This window comes from Notamacropus eugenii, chromosome 1 (assembly GCF_028372415.1).
Source record: "Notamacropus eugenii isolate mMacEug1 chromosome 1, mMacEug1.pri_v2, whole genome shotgun sequence".
NCBI lineage: Eukaryota > Metazoa > Chordata > Mammalia > Diprotodontia > Macropodidae > Notamacropus > Notamacropus eugenii.
In genome coordinates this window covers 271,373,610-271,400,028 of record NC_092872.1, presented here as the reverse complement: position 1 = coordinate 271,400,028, position 26,419 = coordinate 271,373,610, and the positions used below count along the sequence as shown (strand labels likewise).

Below are 26,419 nucleotides of genomic sequence, written 5' to 3'. Positions count from 1 at the left end.
GAAAAAGAAGGATCAATGACAGAAAAGATGCTGGGGCACAGAGCGTGAGAAAGGTGATTTCAGTTTGGGGCTTGAGCCTGGCATGCCAGCAGGACAAACAAGTGAAGATGTCCCTGAGTCAGCTGAAATATGAGACTGGCAATCTCTTTAGAGATGTGAAAGTCATCTTCATTGAAGTGAAGAGAATATGAGCCACAGAGAAAGAGAAAAGAGGTAGAGAAACTAGAACCTTCTTTAAGGGGAAAGAAGAGGAGGAATAAGCAACAGAATCGATTCTGAATTAAGCGCTGTTACATAAATGAACTGATTCTCATTAACAGACAACAACAAAGAGGAAGAGACGGATAAATGGGGTATTTATTAAAAGCTTACTATGCAGGGGCCTGTGCTCTGTGCAGGAGTTTCCATTCCAATGGGGAAGACAACGCATACAAGGCTGTCAGAAGGGCCCTACACTGAGGCAATATGGCCAACAAAGAGCATGTGGCCAGAGTCTGGAGAGTGGCAAAAGGGTGAGGGGAAGAATGGCTAAGGTTCTTCCTAATATGGCAGGCCCAGGGAGGGAGGTCATTTACTCTTCATACACTAACAAGAAGAGAAGGCCAAGGGCAGACACAGTTATTGCTCTGGTTAAACATCTCTATGTATGCCACTGGTTTCAAAACTGAAAGTTGTAGGGAGAATGAATGAAAGAATAAATGAATGAGAAAAAAACAACAAAAACTTATTCAGCAATTATGATGTACCAGGCACTACAAAATAATTGTAAATAATTGGGATACAAATACATGACATAAGATAATCCTAGAGCTCAAGAAGCTTATAGACAGGGGATTGGGGCCAGAAAGAGCAGGAGTATTTAGTACAGGGAATGAAGTCAGACAGCAAATGACTACTATGTCCTTTCCAGGAATAGTCACGTTGATCTATTGCCCCCAGAGCTAGAGATGCAATAAGGGTGGGGGTAGGGAAGATGGCATAAAGATGGCCAAACAGCAACAAGCTAAAGATCCTATTTTCTCAGTACACAGCAGCAAAGTAGGACGACATGAGTACCAACCCTAACTCTGCTACCTGTTTGAACTTAATCAAGTCAAATAAGGAAACTGAGTCTCAAAGACCCTGGGCGTTCTCTATCCCTAATGTAAACTGAGGAAAAATATGACCCCTTAAGAGGGGCATTGCAAGGCACAAACTAGTAGACATAAACCCTCTGCAAATGCAAACATACAGCAGCTGCTGGTACATTCCTTTGTCAATTGGCTGCTCATAAATTAGAGCAAGTTTTCTGACTGAAACAGTGTAATAAGGAGTGGAGAGATTCCCACATTATTCTGAAATAGCTGTCTTACCTGGAGTGTAGCCAAACCACGAACAGCACTGGCACTACATGTTAGATATATATAAGCATCAATATATTTGGAGAAGGAAGAGAGACAATGTCCTTCTCTTTTCCTGAACTTAGGGTACGATTTGAGAACAGCTAATGGTTTAGCTGAACTATGGAATAGAAAAAACAGGCTTAAAAGGTCAAATGACAGAAAGTAGAAATGCCTAAATATCAGACTAAAGACTGTGTATATTATCTAAGGAGCTATGAGGAGCGACAGATTACCACAGTCAGACTCATGCCTCAAGAAAGCTAACTTTTAATGCCTGACACCGTACACAAGAATAAAGTCCAAATGGGTACATGATCTAGGTATAAAGACTGATACTATAAACAAATTAGTGGAGCAAGCAATAGTGTATTTATCAGATTTATGGAGAAGGGAAGAATTTTTTACTAAAAAAGAGATAGAAAGCATTATAAAGTACAAAATGGATAATTTTGATTACATTAAACTGAAAAGTTTTTGCACCACCAAATCCAATGCAACCAAGATTAGAAGGAAAGCAGAAAACTGGGAAAGAATATTTGCAACAAGTGTCTGTGAAAAAGGCCTCATTTCTAAAATATATAGAGAACTGAGTCAAATGTACAAGAATACAAGTCATTCCCCAATTGATAAATGGTCGAAAGATATGAACAGACAGTTTTAAGAGGAAGAAATTAAAGATATCTATAGTCATATGAAAAAATGCTCTAAATTACTATTGATTAGAGAGATACAAATCAAAACAACTCTGAGATCACACCTATCAGATTGGCTAACATGACAAAAAAGGGAGATGATAAATGTTGGAGAAGATGTGGGAGAGTTGGAACACTAATTCATTGCTGGTGGAGATGTGAGCTGATCCAACCATTCTAGAGAGCAATTTGGACTAGAAAGGTAGGAGGGGACTGGGTCATGAAGGGTTTTGAACATCAAACAGCTTACTGAGTAGGAGAGATGACATGAACAGAAGACTTGCATTTTAGGGAAATCACTTTAGTGGTTGAATGGAGGATAAACTGAAGTGAGAAAGCCTAGAAGTAGACAAGCCCTCCAGCAGAAGAGCCTGAAACAGAGTAGCAGCTGGGTCAGAGATGAGAAGGGGATGATATTCAAGAGATGCTGCAAAGGTGAAATCAAAAGGCCTTGGCAATAGCTTGGATGGGGGAGAGGAGGGAGTAAGGAGTCCAGGATGACTCCTACTTACAAGGACTGGGACAATGGCGATACCCTCTACAGTAATAAGCTAAGAGGGACTGGGGAAAGGATAATGAGTTCGGCTTGGGGTGTACTGGTCGATTTCCAACAATCAATTTGATAGAATCAATCAATCAACCAATGGAAGGAATACAAAAGTGAAGAGTCTGAACTAGAGCAAGGGATAAATGAAAAAGTCAACGGCTAAAAGTGCCTACTATCCTGGCACAAAGTTTGCCTGAGAGGCCAAATTACTGCTGTTGCCACTAATCCTATAGCTAGAATTTATATAATGATTTCAGGTTTGCAAAGTGCTTTACAAATATCATCTAGTGAGGAAGACTATGAAATCTATAAGACACACCCACTCATCTTTCCCTACATACAAAGCACTGAGTAGATGTAAGAAGGGCAGCCAGTGTATAGAGAACCGGCTTGAGAGTCAGGAGGACCTGAGTTCAAATACACCCTCAGACACTAGCTGTGTGACCCTGGCAAGTCACTTAATCCTGGTTGCTTCAGTTTCCTCATCTAAAAATGAGTTGGAGAAGGAAATGGCAAACTATACCAGTAACTCTGCCAAGAAAATCTTAAATGGGGTCATGGAGAATTGGACATGATTGAGAAACAACTAAACAACAACAGGTATAAGGAGCGAGGAACACAAGGAATAAAAGGGAACTAAGGACTTGGGATGAGGGAAATAGGATGGTGGTGACCATTTCAGGGATATCAACAGGAAGAAAGCATCTAATTGGGATAACGAGCTCCATTTTGTACAGGCTGGTTTTGAGGAGGGTCAATGAGAAGGACAGGTCTGATGCTCAGGAGAGAATCTGAAAGCAAATATCTGGCAATCAATCCTCTGCAGAAAAGTGACAGTACAAGCCTGGAGAAGAGCACCAAGTGAATAAGAGGGTAAAAGGCTTCTCATCCTGGGGAACCTCAACTTAGGGGAATGAATGAACAAATGAAAAGAGACCTTCTAAGTGCTGGGCATTTGACAAGCCTTGTGCTGAGTGTGGGGGATACCAAGAAAAAAAGGGATGCGATCCATGATGGCATAACTGGGCAAATAGCAGCATAAAAGGGTTCCCAGGCAGGGTGGATGGAGCACACATGTACCTTGTATCAAAATGAAGGTGGAATAAAAGTCATGGGAGTGCAGAAAGGGGAATGATAGTGATGCAAGAAAAAAAAAAGAAAACGAATGGAACCTTTTTAGAACACACAGGTTAGAACCAAAGAAAGTTAAGAAGAGCCACAGACAAGAAGAGCAATTCTCTAAGAACCATGTTACATGCCTTTTCTTTTAAATAAACTGTATAAAATAGATTTAAGGTTTCACATGCAGTCTTCTGACTTTTGTGTATGGCAATGGACATGTTTATGGATGGGAATCAAATTTCCAGTTCTTCATAATGCTTTTAAAAGAAGGCTTCTTAATTTATTCCGTTTAGGCCAGAGATGTTAACTTTGACTTCTCCCACCTCCCCCAAATCCTAGATTGCAATACTGTAAAGATCATCTGGAAGCCCGTTCATTAGGAAGAACTCAAATCAGACAAACCAATTTGTTTTTTCTGACAAGGTAACAAGATCAACAAATCCACAAAAAGCTAAAGACAGAACATACTTGGATTTCAGACAGGAATTTGAGAAGGCCTTTATGTAATCTTTGTTGGGCAGATGAAAAAGTTCATGAGCTAAATAACAATATAGATAAAAGGACTCAAAATTCTTCACACAAATGGATCAAAAGAAGGCTGAGCACTGTTATCACTGTCAACTTCTATCTCAGAAATACATCCCCATTGTGGGCTATCCCTATCTGCAGGTCAGGTCTCTGTACTTTCCTGTCCTGTTCAACATTAATGACTTCAATCAAGACTAAGGTTTTTAGCTGGCTTGGGTGTAGGGTTTTGGTGGGAGGAAGGGCGGAAATATTTGCCCCCCAAAATCTGAAAGACAATCATTCAAAAGGGAGATTAGATTGGTTTTTCTTGCCTCAGGAAGCAGAACTGAAAACAGAGGTGAAAACTGCAGGGGTGGATTTTGGTCCAATATAAAAGAAACTTTGCAATAATCAGAATTATCCAAGAATGGACAGGTCGCAAGCTCCCCTTGCTAGAGGTCTTTAAGCAGAGGTCAAATATGTCATGCCAAAGCTGTCTGCTTCAGGAATTTGTACCCATTAAATTTAATCTTATGGGTTAGTCCAGATCCCCCTACAGGACATTTCCAATTCAGAGAGTTTATGTTCTATAAACTTATTATCCAAACAAGATAAAATGTAGGGCATGTAAAATACAATACAGGCTGTTATTGTGACCTGATGTTCTTGGCCTCCTCCCAAAGGCCAAAGCTGGATAAATCATTTGTGTTGGTGATGATTTGATAAAAGACAATCATTCTGTGAGAGAAATCAAAAGATCAAATACATCCCTAAGGTATGGCCACTAGCAATTTATATTATAAATGCTGCCTAGGTAACTTTGTTGAAGATTTTTAAACTAGAAAGCTTTGAGAGGGTTTATGTGCAGAGCAGGGAGAGGTAGGTGTGAAAGTGTGTAATGATACATGTATATTATACTGGTCAAGTCATTTGCAAAAGGAAAGGCATCCTGCCTTCCTACAAAAAGCTGTCATGAACCTGTGAAGAGTGAACTGTAGAACATTTATCTTTGGTCCTTCTGGTTTTAAATAATGAGCTAAAAGTCACAACATTAAAAACTTTCAGAAAGTACCTCAGGGATCACCTAGTTCCAATTCCCCATTCAGGTAAGCAAACAGCCTCAGAGATCTCAGGCCAAGGCAGGACTTGGGCCCTTCTAGCCTTATCCTTTCCTTACTGTCACAGCTACCTTCCCAGTCTCTCGATTAATGGCTTCTAGTTCTCTCTGTGACTTTCAACATCAAGCAAACTGCTGGGTACAAGCAATTAAAATATGTTCCAAATCATCAATAGTAAGAGAAATAAAATTTAAAAAACTCTTGAGGGCCTGGATGACAAAAAAGGGGAAATGACAATTACTGTAGGACATATGAAAGGAGAGGCACGCTAACACACTATAGGTGGGGCTATAAATTGGTTCAATTGCTCTGAACTATATCCAAAAAGTCACTGAACACCCTTAGACCTAATAATGTCACCTCAAAGAGAACGATGAGAAAGGGAGCTCTATGTGTACAAAAATATCTAAAAGCAGAACTCTTTGTTGTAGCAAAGAACTGCAAAAAGTGTGCCCACCAACTGGGAAACGAGTGAACAAGCTGTGGTTAGAAACATAGTAGAATATTATTGCACACTATCTGAACTGAGAAAAGAGAATTATTCGGAAAAACCTGGGAAGACTTGTATGAACTGAGTGAAGCCACCTGAGCTAAGAGAAGAATTTATACAATAACTACAACATCATGAAGGAAAATAACCACGAGAGACTTACAAATTATGATCTCATAATGAATCCCTACCTCTTGGAAAAGAAATGATGGATGCACTAGAGGGGTACAGAATGAAACAGATATCTTCAGACACAATAAGTTCATGTTACGTATTTGTCATAAGGGAAGGATTTTGTCTTTTTCTTTGAAGAATTACAGGGGGTACAGGAGGGATATGATAATGATACTCCAAAAAAAGGGGGAGAGTGTGAATAAAACATTAAAAAATAAATAAACAGAAAAGAATAGAAGGAGTTCAGATGAAAACCCAGACAAGCAGGGCGGTTGGGGCACTAATGGGTTCAATTTAATATATACATTTAAAACAAGCTCTGCATAAAGATTCCTGAAGTCCAGACACTCATTTTCTGTTCTTCCCAGGACGGGAATTGTCACTGAATGTGGGTATTTGTCAATTTCATTATGATAAAAAAAGAAAGAAAATTTTTATAATAAAGATCTAAGAGGTCGTGTCACTGTATGCTTATTTGTTACAAGAGAGCTTTTACTTGGGAAAGAGAGTCGTGGGGATACAGTGCTAGAGATGCAAGAAAAAAGAAAGGAGAGGAAAAGCGGGAGAGGAAGGAAGAGAGCAAAGGGAAGGAAGGATAAGACGGGGAAAAGAGTGGAGGAGAAAGGGGGAAGAGAAGGGGAAGGAGAAAGAGAAGGGAGGAAGGAGGAAGAGAAGAAAGAAGAAAATTTCTAGAAAAAGTCTTACCATCCTCATGAAATATTCAAGTAAAGAAACTTGGCATGGCTTGTGCAGCTACTTTCAAGCCTTGAGCTAACTTTGTGCAATGTTTTCAGGATCTTCACTAGGAACAAGTGTAGGGCCAACTCGGAGGTGCTAGCATTGACAGCTCAGGGGCAGCTTCACTTCCTGCTCATCAGAGTCATCCAGAGCTGCCTAATCATGGCCACTGGAGTCCCTTCCACTAAGGAAAAGGCCCCAATACCATAAGCCCTGAGAGGGACTCCTGAACTGGGAACTGGCATAGAGTTATTCTGAACAAGAAAGTGATCAACTTGTTTAATGACAAGAAGGAACTACAGAAATAAGTACATTAGGGCATCATCAGGCTAAAGAAAACAAGTCATGATTTTTAAGCTGAAAGCAGTACCTAAAAATAGCTCCAAGCCCAAGCTCAGCTTGTCCTGGCAGTTTTATTGCAACTGTGGGTCTGGTCTTGACATCTTCCAACTGAATGCCTGGTTTGGATCCTAATGATGGCTCTGAGTTTTCTGCCCTGCCCGCTGATTTGTACTTTCCTTTTCTTCTTCGCAGGAATCACATTTACAAGATTGCAGCTATAGTTCAGAAGGAACTCATCAAGTCAAAAGCATGAAATTCCTCAGCATCTGCTCAGCACCGGGCACTTTTATTAGGGGCTGGAGACATAACCACAATAGGGGCCTTACCCTAGAGGCAGTTGGGGGGCTGGGGTGGGGAGGTCCAGAAGGCTTTATGCAGAAGGTACTGATAGAAGAAACAAAGAATCCTAAGGGTGGGATAAGGTGGAAATGCACTCCAGGCCATGAGAATGCTGGGGCAGAGGTGCAGAGATGACACACTATTGTGAGGAACAGTGAATGGCCCAGTTAGCTTGAACTATAGAATGCAAAGGTAGAGTGAAGCCCAGTGCAGACCTTTTTAAAAACCAAAGAGGCAACAAGGAGCCAAGAGAATGGATTAAGGAGGTAATATGGTCAGAGCTGCATTTCAGTCATGTGTCTTGGGCTTAGACTGGAGAGGGGAGATTTGGGGCAGGAGACCAATGAGAAGGCTATAGTAGAAAGATAGATGAGAGATTCCCAAGATGGTGGCCATGGAGAAGTCAGACAGGATGAGGTTCAAGGAGGTAGAAACAACATTTGGCACTTAAGTGACTAAGGGGGATGAGTGACAGTGAGAAGTCAAAGGTAATGCCAAGGTGGCAAATCTCTGTGACCAGAAGGCTAGTAGTGCCTTCAACAGAAATAAGGACATTTGGAAGAGGGTGAGGCTTGGCAGCCAGAGAAAACAAGTTCCCTTTTGGACATTCAGAGTCTAAGAAACCTGAAGGACGTCCAATGTGAATGCCTAAGAGCCAGTGAACCTCTTACGCACTTCCCTTGGAAACAGAGGATAACTGGCCAAGAGGAATAGGTAGCACTTTTAGGTTTACTAAGCACTTTTCCTCACAAGTACTGGGTAGGAATACAAACTTTATCCCCACTTTACAAATGATGAAAGTGAAGCTCACAAAAAGGAAGTCCTGTCACAAAGACGATAAATGTTAAGAGCTGGGATATGAAGCTAGGTGTCTCCACTCAAACCTAGTAGTCTTGTCTGGATACTCAAGACCACAGTACTTAAGCAAAACGCTTTTTGTATCTAGTGCCCAAAGCTCAGCCTCTGTTCTCTTTTCCAAAAAAAATCCTCACTCCAGTTCAATTGAACACATTACAGTGACAGAGCCGAAGTCCAAACAATGGTGTTGAAGACCACATTCTGAAACTGCACTGGTCAAAACCATCTGTGGTGAGGCACTTGGGTGAAATGACACCGATCCCAACACAGCTCACAATTCTGTACTCTGCAAACTGGCTTGCTGTATCTGTACTTGTTGTTAAGGCATTTTTTCAGTTGTATTTGACTCTTTGTGACTCTATTTGGGGTTTTCCTGGCAGACAATGGAGTGGTTTGCCATTTCCTTCTCCAGCTCTTTTTTACAGATGAGGAAACTGAGACAAATAGAGTGAAATGACTTGCCCAGGGTCACACAGACAATAAGCATCTGAGGCCAGATTTTAATTCATACCTGGTACTCTGTGCCACCTAGCTGCCATCCACCTATACTTGACTTGGGGATCAAGTGAGCTGATATCCACAATAAAGCCTCTATGTGCTATGCAGACATAAGCTATACTGAAGTTGTTTTATTTTCCCTCAGATATTTAGAGAAAGTTTGTTGGAACAAGGTGGTCAGAGAGCTATGGGATGTGAAAATGCCCCTGCCACATCCAGCTATGGGGGTGGCTGCAATGCACAATCTCCCTCATCAGGAAAAAGAAAAGGTCCAAGGAAAGAGAAGAAAGACCCTGGAAACAGAAAGAAGAATGACGGGTACCCACTGTGAGTGCTGCCACTGCCACATCACAGCGGCTAACGTACTACTGATAAGCAGGCAGGGAAGAGGAGACGGATTAACTTTGCCTTGATGTCACTCTCACAGCAGTAAGCTATATAAAATCTGTAAGTTCCTAAGCATAAATACAACGTTTTGGAGTTCTCAGAATCTCAGGAGTCATCTAGTCCAATTCATACTGAAACAGAGATCCCATCTATAATAGCCCCATTATAGTCAAGCATCCAGCCTCTATTTGAAGACCTCCACTGATAGAGAGCTCACTACTAGCTGAAGTCATTCACTCCATTTTTGAAAAATGTTTGTACTATTGATGTTATGATTATAAATGCTTCTGGCTCTGCTCACTTCACTCTGCATTAGTTCACGTAAGTTTTTCCATATCTTTTGGAAATCATGTTTCCTCACGTCTTAAAACACAACATAGTATTCCATCACATCCACAGGCCACAAATTCTTTAGATATTCCTCAACTGAGCAATGACCTTTGCCCAGTTTTTTGCTCCCACAAAAAGAGATGCTGTTGATATTTTTGTACACAAAGAATCTTCTCTTTCTTTGGTCTCTTTGGGGAACAAGACTAGCCATAGTAAAGTTGGATCAAAGAGCACACATTTTTAATAATAATAACAATACATGGCCATCATCATCATCCCAACTACCATTTATAAGAGCCCTTACCTTGGGCCAGACATTGTGCTAAGCCAATTTGGTTCTCCCAACAACCCTAGGAGGTAGGTGGTATTATTCTCCCCTGTTTATGGATGGAGTAACTGAGAGAAACAGAAGTTAAGTGACTTGCCCAGGGTCACAAAGCTAAGTTAGTGTTTGAGGAAAAATTTGAACTGATTATTCCTGACCCTAGGCCCATTGTGCCATAGCTCTCCCTCACATATAATGCCAAATTGCTTTCCAGATCCATTCAAAGCTCCACCAATAGCTATTCCTCCAACATTTGTCATCTTCCATTTTTATCCTCTTTGCCATTATGAAGGATGTGAGGTGCAATCTCAGAATCACTTTAATTTGCATTTCTCTAAATGGTAATGACTTGGAACACTTTTTATATGGCTACGATCACCTACATTTTCTCCCTTGAGAACTTCCTATTCATATCTTTAGGCCATTTATCAATTAGGCAATGGATCTTTTTCTTATAAATTTGAGTCAGTTTGCTACATATTTTGGAAGTAACACCACTGTCAGAGAAACTGATTGTAAAGATTTTTCCCACTTAATTGTTTCCCTTCTATTCTTAGCTTTGCTCATTTTGTTTATGTAAAAACTTTGAAATTTGATGTAACCAAAAGTCTCCATTTTCTCTTCTGTGATCCTCTCCATGTCTTGTTTGATCTTTCTCTATTTCTCTTATGCATAGATCTGATAGGTAATTTGTTTATAATGTGACTTTTTATGTCAATTTATACAATAACACTGTACAATTTATATATGAACACTGTAAAAACAACCAACTTTTTACAACTTTAAATAACTTCAATCAGACTACAGACTGAAAACAAGTTCAAGGGGCCCCTTAACATGATGAATTAAGCTCTCCATTACTGAGACATGAGAGATGTCATGACAGGGTGAAGAATGAGACATCTCTATTTTTGTATAGATCTGAGGGAATCTGTTTTGCTTAATTTTCCTCCCCAGTGGGATGAGAGAAGAAGAGAAAAGACAAGTTCATTTAAAAAAGTAAAATAGAGGAGTGTGACAGATGTGAAATATTGCATGAACTTTTCAGATACAGTCACTGTATTATTAGTTTTACTTAAATATTTTACTTTGGGGGCAGCTAGGTGGTACAATGGACAGAGCACCAGCCCTGGAATCAGGAGGACCTGGAGTTCAAATCCAGCCTCAGATACTTCCTAGCTATAGGATCCTGGGCAAATCACCTAACCCCAATTGCTTCCCCCCCCCAAAAAAAGTTTTACTTTGTTACAAGAGTCCTCTCACAAACTGTAAGTAATATATAAATAGATACAATATTAAAAAAAATACAATAAAACTTTAGAAAGAAAACCTTAGTTACTTGGAAGTATTCCTCTTATCAACCCAAATTGTACCTCTACAGCTTCCACTGACTACCCACGTTCTGCCCTCCTCAGTAAAGTGGAACAAAGCTAATCCTTCTTTTATCTAGGAGTGTCCCCATTCAGGTGGCTTTCCTTCAGAGGTCACCCTCCATCTTGTCACTATCCTCCGAAAAGGCCATACTCAGATCTCACTAAATGAATGCTTGCCGACCTGAATTGAACTCAACAGTACAGAGAGGGGTTGCACCAAGCCAAGGCAAAGGAGAGAAGGTCTCTAAAAGGCATTCATCCTGAACACTGTTTAATGCCACCTAAAGTCACATGGGCTTTCTTAGTTATCACTATGTCTCACTGTTGGCTTATGAACTGGCATTCTGCTAAAATCTCCAGATTTTTAGAAACTGTCCGTTAATAATGATAATAATCACTTTTGTATAGTGTTTCAAGGTCTACAAAGTGCTTTATATAAATTATCTTTTGATCTTGTGATGTAAGTGCTACTATTAAGCCTATTTTACAGATGAGGAACCTGAAGCTGAGAGAGGTTAGGTCACTTGCCCTATATAGCTGGTAAGTGACTGAGGCAAGATATGAATTCAGGTTGTCTTTCTGCATCCCAGTCAGGCACACTATTCGCCATGCCACCTACCACATCTCCCTAATCTCATATGTAATGCATTCTTTTTTTAAAAAAATTCAAATAGTTTACTGAGTCAGCACAGATCCTGTTAAAGTTATTAAAGAATCCCAACTCTGCCATTTAGGATGTTTACTGGCCCTCCCAAACATCACAAGTTCACTACTCTGCAAAAACAGTCATCAAAAATATCTAGGACTTACATGATATACATTAATGTGCTAAGGGATAACTAAAAGTAAAGAGATGTGGTTGATATTGTAACAGATGGATTAGAATTGGTTGGATGACTAAAGCCAAAGAATAGTCATTAACTAGATGAAGTCAAACTAGAGAGAAATTAGGAGTGCCCCAGGGGCCCATTCCTGGCCCTGTGCTGGTCATCAGATGGAGAAGATGTAAAAGGACAGACTTAGTCTATCCTTAACACAGATGACAGTCTGATTATACTTTGCTTCTATTCCCTCGAGATGAGAAGTTGATTCTTTTAAATGGTCATTGAAAACGATTCGTTTTTTCCAAAGATAAGGACTCACCATATGAACATATTTTAGTCTTAAAGTGCCAATAATTAACAAGTCCTATTGACAAGAAAGGGTTACATTAGACATCATTTTTGCAAAGATATTCATTAAATCAGAGCTTGGTGTGGCTGGTGTGATTCTATGAAGACATAGATTCTATTCTTTTTCAGGCTCAACCTTACAAGCCATAAAAATTTTCCAAAGGAAGAAATTTTCACCAACAAATGAGGTCAATGACATACCTCAATGGTCAGGGCAGGGCTCAGGCCCTAACTCACCAAAGTCTCCAGTCCTTGACTAGCCCCTGCACCTGCATTAGGAACACTCACTTAGCTCAGGCCTGCCTGATGACAAACTTTCTTATCCTTCCAACACCCAAGAATAAATAAATGTTTGAGTAACAAGTGATATTAAATAGCCTGGAGGTATCCATGGCTTTACAAACATGCCACCACCACCCCCACACCCCCACATAAAGACATTTTCTGACTTCTACCTGATGAAATGACAGGTACCCAGATAAAGGATATTCCACTGTAGAGTTAGATGAAGCAAAGGAGAGAATAACAAGACTGTTACGTGCATGTGCATGTGCACACGCACGAGACACACACACGCACACCCTGCACCATCATCTCACAGAATGATTCAATCATCACATTTTATGCTTCTTTCTCAAGTTAAAACATTGCCCTAGACAATAAATTACTTCTTAAAACTCTGCTATAAGCATATATGGAGAAATACCAATCCTTAAAAAGTGAAATGGCAAATAAATATGATTCTAATTCAAAACAATGAAAAGGAAAAAGCACATGGTGCAAAGAAGTCTCTCAACTCTAGACTATGGCAGGGGCCATCCTCTCCCTTGGCCAGAATATTACATCACGGTTGGGCAGTGATCTGTGGAGGGTCAGGGAAAAACCCCTCTGCCAAGTGTTGACTCTCTCCCCACCACACAATGACTGATTCTCTAGCCCACTCACCACAGTCTAGGTTCCCAATATTCTCTTCTCTCCTCCTGCCATCCTCAAGCACAAAGTCAGTGAGGTTATTCACCATAAACTATCTCTTCACCCCTTGAAACTCTTCATCATCTCCCAGTCTCTCTTCCTTTTCTTCTCTCTTCTCCTTCATGACAAAGCCCTGAACACATTACCCACATGCAGGGCCTTGGCTTCTTTTCTTCTTGATATCCTTCATTTGGTTCCCAACACCTGCTTTCTCCAAAGGCACTGCTGCTTCTCCATTTTACCATGCTGATGGACATGGCTGCCAGCCTACTCCTCCACACACTCTCCTTTGTGGGCTTTTGTGACACTGCCCTTTCTTGGTTCTCACCACCCTGACGCAGGCTCCTTTGCTAGAGCTCAATCCACATCATAGTCACTAACCATCTGTCACTCAAGGCTCTTTCTTGGACCCTTTCTCTCTCTGCACTATATCACTTGGTGATTTCATCAACTCTATGGGTTCAATTCTCCTCTCTATGAGATGTTTCCCAGATGAAGACATCCTGAGGTCAGCCAGTCAGTCAGACACACATCTCCAACTGCCTAACGGTACACAAGCAGCTCCAAAGCACAACTCATTATCTTTCTCTCAAACCTTCTGCTCTCCCTAACTTCTCTATTACTGTTAAGATTAGAACTCGCCTCCTATTCACCTAAGTAGCAATCTCAGCATCATCCTTGACTCCTCACTCTTACTCACTCTACATATTGAATATTTTTCCAAATCTTGTCATTTCTATCTTCCCAAACCTTCATTGCCCTTCAACTGCACTGCTGGGATGGTCTTCTTGCTGGACTCCCTACAAGTCTCTTCTTACTCCAATGCATCCTCAACTCGGCTGCCCAGGTAATTATCACAGCTCTCAGTGACTCTAGTGGCTCCTGATACCTCTGGGAACAAATAGGAAGGGCTCACTTTGGCATTTAAAGCTCTTCCAACCCTGGCCAGTCTCCTTCTATCTTATTCAACTCTGTACTCTCCACTACAATCCAGGCACAGTAGCCTCCTAGAATGCCCTCTCCTCTGGCTCTCTTCAAGACTCCACTCAAAGTCATTTTATGCAGGAAGCACCCCACCTCCACCCCCAAACTGGTAATATCTCCCCTTTTCAGATCAGTTTTCATCTCCTTTGTATACAAGGTCTCCCAACAATATAGTCCACTTCCACATTTATCCTCTCAAGCATCTACACATCAAGTCTGCTATGTACCTTGTCTCCCCCAATAGAATGAACACGCCATGAGGGCAGGGACTGGGATTTTTTTTACCTTGTTTGCCTAATGAATGGCACACATTGAATACTTAATAACTGACTGCTAACATAACAAGGAGAATCAGCTCCTCTCATGTATTCTCGATCCCATCCCCTACTATCTTCTCCAGCACAGTGCCCCCATTAATCTCAGTCCAATCTCTCCAGCAACCAGTTCCTTCCCTGGTGCCTAGCACCATGTCCATACCCCTCATGCTCAGATGCCAGTGTCCCCACAAGCTGTCAGCTTCTAGCTCTCCTCCCTTTCTCAGCCCAACTCCTTAAAAAGTTGTCAATAGTTAGAGCCTCTGCTTCCTTGTCTCACTGTCTTCAAAACTCTCTACGCTTTGACCTCCAATCTCACCACTCACCTGAAACTTTCTGAGTGCTAACCCTCTATCACCTGCTGCCTCCTGGACATCTCAAAGTGGATGCCCCACAGCCATCCCAAACTCTCAGCTTCTGAACTTCCCAGATTCAACAGAAGCCACCACTGGCCTTCCAGGCACCCGAGCTCACAAGCTGCAACTCTTCATTCTCTCTTACTGATACACGCTCAGTTGCCAAAATCTGTCACTTCTCCCCCAACATGAGCAGTGTTAGGAAGATCCCTCTTCCTCAGTTCAAATGTGGCCTCAGACACTTAAGAGCTATTTGACCTTGGCCAAGTCAGTCAACCTTGTTTGCCTCGGTGCTTCATCCTCCATGTAAAGGAGTTAGAGAAGAAAACGGCAAATCACTCCAGTATTTTGCCAAGAAAACCCCCAAATGAGGTCACAAAGAGTTGAACACAACTGAAAATAACTAAACAACAACCAGAAAACCCCTCCACATCTCATATCCATCATTTCTCCAATCCAATCCTCGGGTCAGGCCCTCATCATCTCTCTGATGGCCCTACCTCAAGTCTCTTCCCTCTCCAATCCAGTCTTACACAGTGGCCAAAACAATTTTCCTAAATAACGCAAATCTGAACGCATCACTCCACTGCTCAAACTCTAGGGCTTCCTATTATCCCCAGAAGCAAATAAAAACTCCTCTGCTTGACATTCACAGCTCTAACATCCCCCTCCCTCACACTGCTTACAGTCCAGTCAAACTAGTCTTCTCTCATTTCTCATACATAGCACTCCATTTCTCACCTCCATGCCTTTGTACTGATTGTCCTCCATGACTGGAATGAATTCCCTTCTCAACTCCATCTCACTGAATCCCCAGTTTCCTTCACAGGCCACCTCCCACAAGGGACCTCTCCTGATATGGCCTCTGAGAGCTATTAGGATCTTGCCCCAAAATATCACCTTATACCTATAGCATGTACATTTTGCAGATCCTTATGCAAGTACCTGTTGTCTCCCCAGACCAGGTTGCCTACCCCCAGCACCAAGCACACAACAGGTGCTTAATAAATCCTGATAACTTTCTCCTACATTCTTCATTCTCTCTCTCTTCTATTTCTACACTTTTTTTCTTCCTTCTCTATCTACCCTTCCTCTCTGCTTCCAGGGGCACCAAAATATGATGATTTAGTCTTACTAATGGTGTGTGGGTCAAAAAGGATGCTGATCTAGGTAGGGGACTAGTTTTTTTTGATTTTTAAACACAGGCCAATGTATCTATCCTGAAATGTCACCAAACCCCCTTAATTATAAGGAAATAAAACATCTTCTTGGTTCATAAGGCTCTTTTTTGTTTTATTAAAATATTGACAATAATATTATATTTGCCCACAATGTTGTATGAGATATTTTTACTCTGAAAATGACATTCTGGGTGGGGAACATTAAATTGATGACTGAGTGCTAATCTAACAAAACACTACATAGCCTGCACTTTATTATTACTGTAAATATGACTCATTCCAAGTTACAAAGCAATGACTTACTTGCTTTAGTTACAAATCTATTCTTCTACTAGGTAATACTTTTTTCACAGGAAGCAATGTATATTGGGTTCTTTCCAGGACAGACACACAGTTGAATTCAAGGACAAAGAGTACCTATCTTTTTACCAATGGTTAACTTTAGAAAAGAATGGCCCAGCCCCTGACTTCTCTCTCCAGTCCAGGTGCCTAATCCCCAATCCCTGCTTCCGTCCAGTCTTACTGGGGAGTAAACAGAGATTCATGGACATACCCCAGCCTCATGGCTGAGAGATATTCATGCATACATCGCTTTCTGTGAAAATAATTCTTAAAGGGAAAACTAGGAAGTATATTAAACTAGGAATTTCTGTACTCTTAACCAAACAATTCTCCCTCAAGACAGGGGACAGAATTAGATAGCAGTAGAAATGGAAAATGAATAAGTAAATCTGGAATGAACAGCCAGTATATGCCCTTTTGTTCAATTATTAGAAAAGTGGTCATTTACTTTTATGTATGTCACTGAAGAAATTTTAAGTGGATTTGTGAAACCTAGTTCTTAAGGATTAAGTTTGCTCTTTGAGTTTCTTTTCCTTTTCTACTGCTGTCAGGTTTGACTTCAATTTCATGTTAATTCCAAAAGTTATTTTTAGCAATCATAAATAGAAAATAGAGGGGAAAAAAAGCATTACCATTTGGTGCAGTAGGTGGTGACCAGATGCCATAGTATTTTGGCAAATATTTCCGTAGCTCTAGGAGAACACTGTCCCCACAATCAGCAGCATAAACCTAGAAAACAAGAGGAAAAAAACAGGTTTTTAATCTTGCTTTCTAATAGATCAAAACAGCCATTTAATCCAAGGGAATAAGGTTATGAATCCAGAATTCCTTGCCAGCTTTGCCTGCCAGAGACAGCAACTCTCTTAATCCATAAACCTAAGTGTGGCACAGTGCTGCAGTACTTTTGGGGTTAGAGAGCATGGGCCCAACCCCCCAGTTCTGCCACTTTGTGCCTGAGGAACCTTTTAATCTCTCTGTTCCTCAGTTGGGGCAAATGTAAGATAAGAGAGTTCACCTTCTGACTCTCCCTCAATGATCCTATCATCCTCCGAGTGCAGCCAAAACCTAATTATTCCTCAGATTCCTTGCTAATCACAGTTCACTGGCAGATCAATTCATATTACACTTGGACAACGAGGAGATCCAAAAGTACTAACGATGAATTTATCGTTAATTTTCAAAATTGTTTTAAAAGATCTGTTTGGAAGGTACTAGGATCAGAAGTAATTAAAAAACAAAATCCAACAAATCTTAATTACCTACAAACTAGAAAAGTGGCAAGCTAGCAACAGCAAGTCTCACATAAGAAAACTAAGCATGCTCATTAGCTCTTCAATGTCCAACTGATTCTTTCTTACTAAATTCTGTACTTTGCAGGACGGAAAAAAAATGCGCTTGATTCCCCCCCAAAAGAGCATGCAGTGTTAAGGACAAACTGAACCTCCCAGCGCATTTGCCCTTCTGTTGTAGGTCCCCTGACTGGCTTCCCTGCCTGTCTCTCTGCTCTCTATCCAACAATCCGCAAAGCTGCCAAAATCAGCTTCCTGAGGAGTCAGCCTGACCAGGTCACTGAGACTCAAGGCCCCAACAGCTCCTATAGCCCACAGAACAAATTCCCAACTGCTCACTTAAGAACCTGCACCCTCTGGCTACAGGCAAGCCTCCTAGATACCTCCATACCCTCTGCTGCCAGCCCAAAAGGTCCATCCTTTTCCCAAAGCTATTAAAATCCACCCTTTCCCTTCACAGTGCAGCCCAGGGGCCATCTCCTCTGCGCAAATATTTGAGGTATGTGGACACCCAGCTCAATCTTCTCTCCCTTCTCATGTTTTTCTGGATCTCTTTTGCAGGCATCTCACTCAACCTTGCACCATCATGCCCCTCTGGGTCCAGGTCATATCATCAGACAGTTAGAGTTGGCAGCAGAGTAGTGCCATGACAAAAGCACTGTTCCTAGAGTCAGGCAGTACTAGCTGGGTGACCCTGGACAAGTCACTAAACCTTCTAGCTGCCTCAATTTCCTCCTCTCTAAAACAGATAATAAGAACACTCCCTGTCAGGGTTATGGTGAGGATTGAGTAAGATAATCCTAGTAAAGCGCTTGGCAAACCATAAAGTTATATGGGAAGTGCTAGCTAGCTTTAACACTCCCTGAAGGCAGGGAAGGGAAGGAATGGGTTCACGGTCTTTATGCCCAGTACCCATGCCTGGACCACAGCAGATACTTCACAAATGCTTGGTGAATGGAACCAAGTTACAAAAAAGCACAACTGTGACTTCTGTGTGTTGGCAACATAACAGAGATGGCAAAAACCCAAAAGAAGCTATTTTAATTAAGATACTGGGAACATAGCCTGCAAAATGTTACAAGGGAATGCTGGAACAACAGGAAAGAACCAAGCTATTTCCAAAGATCCAAGAGAGGGGCCAGAAAATCATGGGGAAAGGGAGGCTCTGGAGTCCTCAAACCTGGGTTCAAATCCTGCTTCAATACACACTTACCCTGGCACTGTGCTAGGCTGTAGCTAACTTTTCCAAAACCCCAATTTCTTTTGGAAATATTTTGTCACAGAATATTTTGGGTTCAAATTCCATTAATATGGTGACAAAATTGGTTTCTAGAAAGATTTTGAAACTTTAGGTTTTATTTTCAGAACAAAATAATGTTGAGGTCAATGTGTATCATACAGTACAGATATAAATCTTTTAATATTAACAAGAAAAATGCATGCTATCCAAGAAACCAGACCCAATGATATTATATGTCCTATCATTTCAACCAGTTGAGGTATTTTCTGGTGTTTCTTTTCTTTTAAGCCACAGCATCATGGGAGCTATCAGGTACTTTTAACCTCTCTGGGCTCCAGCCTGCATAAGGAGAATTTTCTCACTTGGGAGGAATCCTATACTATACTATATCCCTATACTATACAAGAATTACTGCTCTACAATATTTTACATATTATAAAACATAAAAAAAGAAATCAGGATAATACTAAATAAAGATAAAAAATTTAAGTATTGTTTTTAATATCAAAAAATTTGCTTTTGCTAAATTTTTTTTAATAAGAGCAATGTAATTGAATATGTACCTTTTAAAAAAAATCTTGGTTTAACAATTTGTTATTGGAATTGCTGCTGCTACTGCATGAATTTTCTCTTCCTCTCTCTTTCCCTCACTCTCTTCCCACTTTCCTTCTTCCTCCCACCTCCCCTCAACCCAATTCCACCCTCCTCCTTACAACAGCTCCCCCAGGGCCCCAAAACATTCATACTGTGTGCTGCAGTTGGGAGAGGATGGAAGTAAGGGATGGGTGAAAAGGGCACAGACACCTGGTCCTCTCTGCCTGCTCACCTGGGGAGGAACTCAGTCTCCATAAGGGGCAAGTAGAATAAAAGCAAAGTAGACAATATTCTCCAAAGTGATGGAGATGAACCCATTCTTGGGGTCCCAGCACGTCCAGGACCCAAGGTGAAGTATTTGGTTAGGTTTTCAAAGCTCCCCTCCCCACCTTTCTAGTCTTCTTCCACCTGACTCCCTACCTCCCTGTTCTGCATCCAGTGACAAGAGCCTCCTGGCTATTCCACAGACAGGACCTTCCATCTCCTGACTGCACGCATTTTCTCTGGCTGGCTGTAAGCGCTCCAGCATACCCAGGATGACCTGCTAGCACAGATTCTTGGATCTGCTTTTCTTGAAGGAAAGCAACTTTAAAGGGGTCAACAATCATTTTAATTAAACATATATAGCATTCACTCAGTTCAGGGGAAAAGTCAACACCCTGAACTTCATAAAAAAATACAAACAAATTACAAGCAGAGAAAATAGCACAGATTAACAGACAGAGCTTCTAAGTGAGAAATTAGCATAGATAACAGATCCAACTGTCAGACAAAAACTACACATAGTTACCAGAGAGGCACCAATATCTGTGTTTTCAAAATCTGAGGCTCCTTAATGGCTACCCAGAGTCTCATCTGGCTAAATCACACATTCTTCCAATAAGTGAGCCCCAAGCAAAATGCTAACATCGGAATATATAGAGAGCCAGAAAGCATCACAACCCATGTGCCTCAGCACCTAATTATCATAAGGTGTGAAAGCCTTCAAGCAAGCAAACCTCCTCTAAGCAAGTTTCCCTCCAAGCAAGACTCCAAATAAGATCTATTAATGGATACGGAAGATCTTTAACTCCCATTAACATTATATTATCCCCCACTCCTGGACTGCTCTCCCTCCCTCTTCATCTATGCCTCCTGTGTGCCCTAGCTTCCTTCCAAAGCCCCATTTAAAACCCTAACCTTCTAGGAGGAGGAACTTTTTCTGATTCCCCTTAATGCTGTGTCTTCCTCCTGATGACTGTCTCCAAGTTATTTCATTTGTACATCACTTGTACGTAGTTGTGATACAAATGAAAAGCCTGAGAGACAGAGTTTCTGGGTAATTAATAATCAATTCATTAGGCAAGATGATAATCAATAAATTGATGGTCAGTGGCTTCTCCTGGCAATCAAAGACAAAACCATGGAGATCAGTGAATGCCTAAATACCTTTGGAAAAGGAGAGTGCCTCTGGCAGATGAAAATCAATCTTGATTGGTGAACAATTAATTAGTGACAGGAGAGACTTTCCAATGAGGAGCTGACCTTTGGCTCCTCCTGACAAGAAGGTGACTTGATGATGAGACCAGCTGGACAAAGGAATCCATCTCTACCCAAACCACTCTGGTTGGTTTTCTCCTTCATGAGCTGAGTTACCCTAAACTACAATCACCATAAACTCCAATGTGGGGGGTAAGGGGGGCCCTCAGTGCTTTAGGGCTGGAATTCACTTAGACTACATTTTGTCTACACTATAAATAGAAAGTCATCTAGTTGGGTGAGATCCTCCTGCCTAAGACAGGATCATGTCCAGTAGGATTTAGGCAATCTCTTCTATCAGTCATGTCCTTCAGAAACTGACCAACCTACCTACAGGGGCTGTCCCTAAATGAGGAAATAAAGGGGAAAAATCTGAACCCTAATTTAACAATTGGTTGCTAATAGAAAATAATGATTTCTCTCATTTGTTTGCATATTTTCTCCCCATTAGACTGTGAGTTCCCTGAGTTCTTTTTGCCTTTCTTTGTATTCCTAACACTTAGCATAAGCCCTGGAACACAGTAGGCACTTCATAAATACTAGCTAAGTATAAATGGCCAAAAAGTTGGGCACTGAATTGACAGAAGGAGAGCAGGCTTGATTTGCCTTCAGGAAACTGCAGAGCTCCATTAATAAGCTTCTCCAAGAAACCATGACCCATCTTTGAAACACTAACATTCTTCCAGACTACAGCTTTGAAAGAACTGAAAATGAGAGGCCCACAGAAGGCAATAGGCAGGTGTATGTTGGAGATGGACAGGCTGAACCACAAAACTACTGTGAGGTTCTCTGAACAGGAGAAATTCTGTCATTAGGAAATGTCTCACAAAATGAGATGACATGGTAAGCGAAGATCCAGGACCAGTCACAGTGCTTCAATGGTACATTCTCAATTTCAGGAGAAAAATGAAGACAGTCTCCAACTCGATGGGAGGACCCACTGTGGCAAATTTATGGGAAGACAGGGATAAATATGGCACAGGATGGGCAGGTGTGCCTAGGATCATGGGATCCAAATCTACCTTGCTTAAGGGAACATGTTTAATAAGCATTCAGTCATTCAGTGCTATTAGTTCCCTTAAGTGCTATTAATTATCAACTACAAATCTGAAATACAGTTTTATCACATCATTGATAAAAATGCTCCCAAGCACAAGACTTCTGGACCACACACTAGTGAAGTGGCAGTGACTCTTAACGAACAATTATCTGATCTTGTCATTTATAAGGGTTTATATTCACAGATGCTGAACTTGAAGGTACTAGAGATCATCCCATCCAACCCCGTCGTTTTATAGATGAGGAAACTGAGGTCCAGAGAAGGAAAGGTACTTCCCTTGGGTCATGCAGACAGTTAAAAATCTAATCTGGAATTTGAATCCAGTCCTCCAGTTCTACACCTACAACATTCCACTAAATCTCTTCATAGGTTCCAAATTCACCTAACTATACCATAACCCATCCCACATTTCTCCAGTTTTTTCACAAGAATTACATGACTGTCAAATATTTTGCTAAGATCTAGGCAAACGAACATACAGTATTTGGTTTATGTACAATGTTCCAGTCTAATAACTGTGAAGAATAAAAAGAGCCATGACCTGCACTCGACAGGCCTCTCTGGTCCCTTGTTATCACAGCATCTTGTCTAAATGTTATTAACTATTCCCTTAATGCCACCTTCTGGAACTGTAACAAGAATCAAAGTCAAGCTCCCCTGGCCTTGAGGAAATAAGACTAGAGATATAATTAGAAGAATTCTGACGAGAAACAAAAAATGTCAAAATTACTATCAGTCTAATATGCCACTTAGACTTTTCCATTTCATCTTGGGTCTTAGACTCTCATGCCCCATTCAAAAAACCATTTTCAGAGGAAGCCTTGGCCTATATAATCTGCTTTTCACAATTATTTTTTTTTCTACTTTAGGCATGAGAAGAGCAGAGGAAATTCCTATCTATAGCAAAATAGAAAATAAAAGAAGTCAAATATCACTACAGTACAAATTTTCCCTTTATATTTTGATGAGAAAGCATTAAAATAGTTTATTATCTAAGCAAAGTCAGGTTCCCTTGCTCAAGTCCTATTCTAGGTATAAGAAATATTAATTCACATAAAAACACTTTAAGTTAAGCCAGGTGAACTCTCCTAGGGAATTACAGATGTCTTTGTTATGAGTAACAGCAGTCCAATAGAGTCTTTAATAAAATCTTAGGAAGAAAAAAAAAATCTGAACCAGTGTTTCTCATAAAACTTTGCAGAAATGTCCTGAAAAAGCAAGATATCAATTATATATTAAGTTATATAAGAAATAGAAAAATGAAAACAAGAAAAAAGTTTGTCTACGTTAATTCTATAAATAAAAGACTGTCCACTCGTATCAAGAACATTTCTGTAAAAATATGGCTTCATTTTTTTTTTTTGACAGGATAGAAGCCCTGAAGGTATAACTATAACTAGATGGTCTAGTGGAAAGAGCCATGGGCTGGGATATCAAGAAGACCCAAGTTCAAATCTGGTCTCAGACACTTACTAGTTGTATGACCTTGGACAAGTCACTTAACTTCTGCTTGACTCAGTTTCCTCATCTGTAAAATGGGGATAATAATAGCATCTAGCTTGCAGAGTTGTTGTTAGGATCCAATGAAATACTATCTGTAAAACACTTAGCACAGCGTCTGGCATACAGTAGGTGCTATATTAATTCCATCCCTCCAAAGGGAACAGCAGGCACAGAAACAGCAGACAGAGGCAATAAAGTATGAAATGTCCTAGGGAGCCTAGAAAGGGAAATCCTCTGCAGCGAGGAATGATAGTCAGCCCTGGAAAAAGAAAAAGGGCACCAGAGAGGGCCCTATGACATGCATGCCAGAGTCTAAGGGCAAAATAGCTCAACATATTATGCCTTGAAAAGAGTCTGAATTTTAACGAATGCACTGAAGATTTCTGGGTAGAGGAGGGGCATGACTGAAGCGGGAGAGAAGATGAGTGTGGTGACAATGTGAAAGAGCCCCAGGAGAGAAGAGAACAAAGGCAGTAAGGCCAGTGAGGAAGGCCAATGATCCCATTACAAATTACATTCACATTCTCTAACATCAATCCAGCCCTTGCTGACTAATGCACAGCAGGCTTTTTATTCATCCAATTATCATATTCCTACCAGCAAGCTCCCCTCCAGCTTCCAACACCACAGCCCAGGGGGCTCTCCAAAGATGAACACATCTTCGTATTTTAAGAAGAAAACTGATGCCCTCTGGCTGTCCTCTCCAACCTCCTCCTTGGATAAAGAGACTCTCTTTAACAAGAGGAATCTTTCCACAAGTGGCCTTAATTCCATCCACCCAAGTATGCTTTGAAAGCTTGCTTCACATCCTTTTCTGTTTGTTAGGCTTGGGTTTGGGGAATTGTGGGAAACCAGATCTCCCTCCCCGTCTCACCCAAGCTACAAGTATAGCAGCCACGCATGGGCCCAATCCTACTGCTGATCAACATGGCATTTCAACCTGCCCCTTTTCCAACCTGGGCTGGCTCACCCCTCCTTAGATCACCTGGTGGTCCCTGCTCTCCAGGGCTCACCTCACTGGTGCAAGATTTCCTGCAGATACCGAATGGGCCTAGAACACTGGAGCTCAGCCTTTCCAAGTTCAATTATGCACCAATTTCAGCCTCCCAGGAGCAGGGGTTACATATGTGCTCCACCACACCCAGCACATCCATCACTTTCCCTCCTCTCACACATCTTTCATTGTCTGTACCTCCTGGATCCTTCACCACTGCCTACACAAATGTTAAACTTGGCCTTATCATCATCCTCATAACAGAGTATCATACTAGTTCCCAGTTCACTTTAATGGCTAAAATTCCCAGAAAATCCTACACTTAATTTTCTCCCTAGCTACCCACTCTTACAAGTCAAGTCCTGGTGATTCGATTTTTGAAGCTCCCATTCTAAAACTGCTCTCTCACTTGTCACCAATGTCTTAAACAGCTAGATCTAACAGCCTTTTATCATTACTCATCCTCCTTGCCTTTACAGGTAGAGGGGAAACCTAGGATCCACATAACTCCTGGAGCAAAGTCTTGGCAAACAAAACAAGAAAGTGGATCCTGATGCTGGGGAGTTTTGAGAAATGAAAAAGTGGGGGAAATCAGAGCTAAATGGTCTCAATCTCAGGGAAACAGACTAAGTCATATGCTTTAAATTTCTGGAGGAATGGGGATAAGGATAAGCTCATGAGGAAAGAGGAAAATGTTTCACCAGCCTCCATGAAGAATAAATAGGAACGAATGTATAAAGAGAAGACTCTAAAGCAGCAGTAAGAATTCTGCTAAGATGATGTCCCATCAATGGATAGTCTGTAAAATCAGCTCCATTTAGGCCTTTCCCCATCTACATGTATCAGACCTGCAAGAGTCAAATCAGAAGGTGGATCTGAGGTAATCTGGGGATCAGAAATCCTCATATACAGATAAAAAAGATTATGTCAAGAACAATGGAAAATTAAGGAGCAAAGAAACCTGGTTGGGGACAGGACGCTAATGAATTATTCAAATAGTAGAGATCATGGAGTCAAAGACAGGTAGAAAGGAAAGAGATGACAGAGTTAGAAGAAAACAGAGAAGAGATCAAGAGCCTGGGCATCACAGTAAGATCAAGAAGGAGGTTTAATGTGAGTAAGACTGAGACAGAAGGATGGGCCGTAATCAGAAAGAAGCATTTCAAAGTTAATTCATCAAAGATCTATGAGGCACTTACTCCATCCTGAGCACGCTGTGAGGCACTTGGGTTAGACAAAAAGAACAAAAGGCCCTACCCTCAAGGAGCTTACATCCTAGGATCGGGGGTGGGAATATTGACAGGAATGAAAACACATGAATACAGATAATTAAATATAAAATACATACAAGGAAATGCAAAGTAATAAGGGACGTGAGGGAGAGGTGGCAATGACCCAAGAAAGGCCTCTCTTAGGAAGTTATAGCGAAACTCGACAGAAATCTCTAAAACTGTGAGTTACACAAAAGATGCCCGGATAGAGGGAGATTGCTTATACATGAGTTCCTCAAACCAGTAAACACATAGACCCAGCTTCTACTCCTATCCTAAGGTTGTATCTACACGGAGATAACTGAGTGTGTTCAAGCGTCGTTGCCAAAGAAGATCATGCCATCAGAGAAGTAATGACATGACTTGCACTTGACTTTGCTTTGAGTGAGGGAGGGCTGTGCAGGTCA

At 41.1% G+C, this 26,419-nt stretch overlaps 1 protein-coding gene across 1 annotated transcript in view; it reads right to left on the bottom strand.

Moving 5' to 3' along the window:
• IPMK (inositol polyphosphate multikinase) overlaps window positions 1-26,419 on the bottom strand; it is a 91,607-nt gene that overhangs the window by 20,724 nt on the left and 44,464 nt on the right. Inside the window, exon 3 of the mRNA XM_072628916.1 lies at window positions 17,176-17,272. Within this exon, the coding sequence (XP_072485017.1) occupies window positions 17,176-17,272 (97 nt within the window). The remainder of the gene's footprint in view (window positions 1-17,175; window positions 17,273-26,419) is intronic.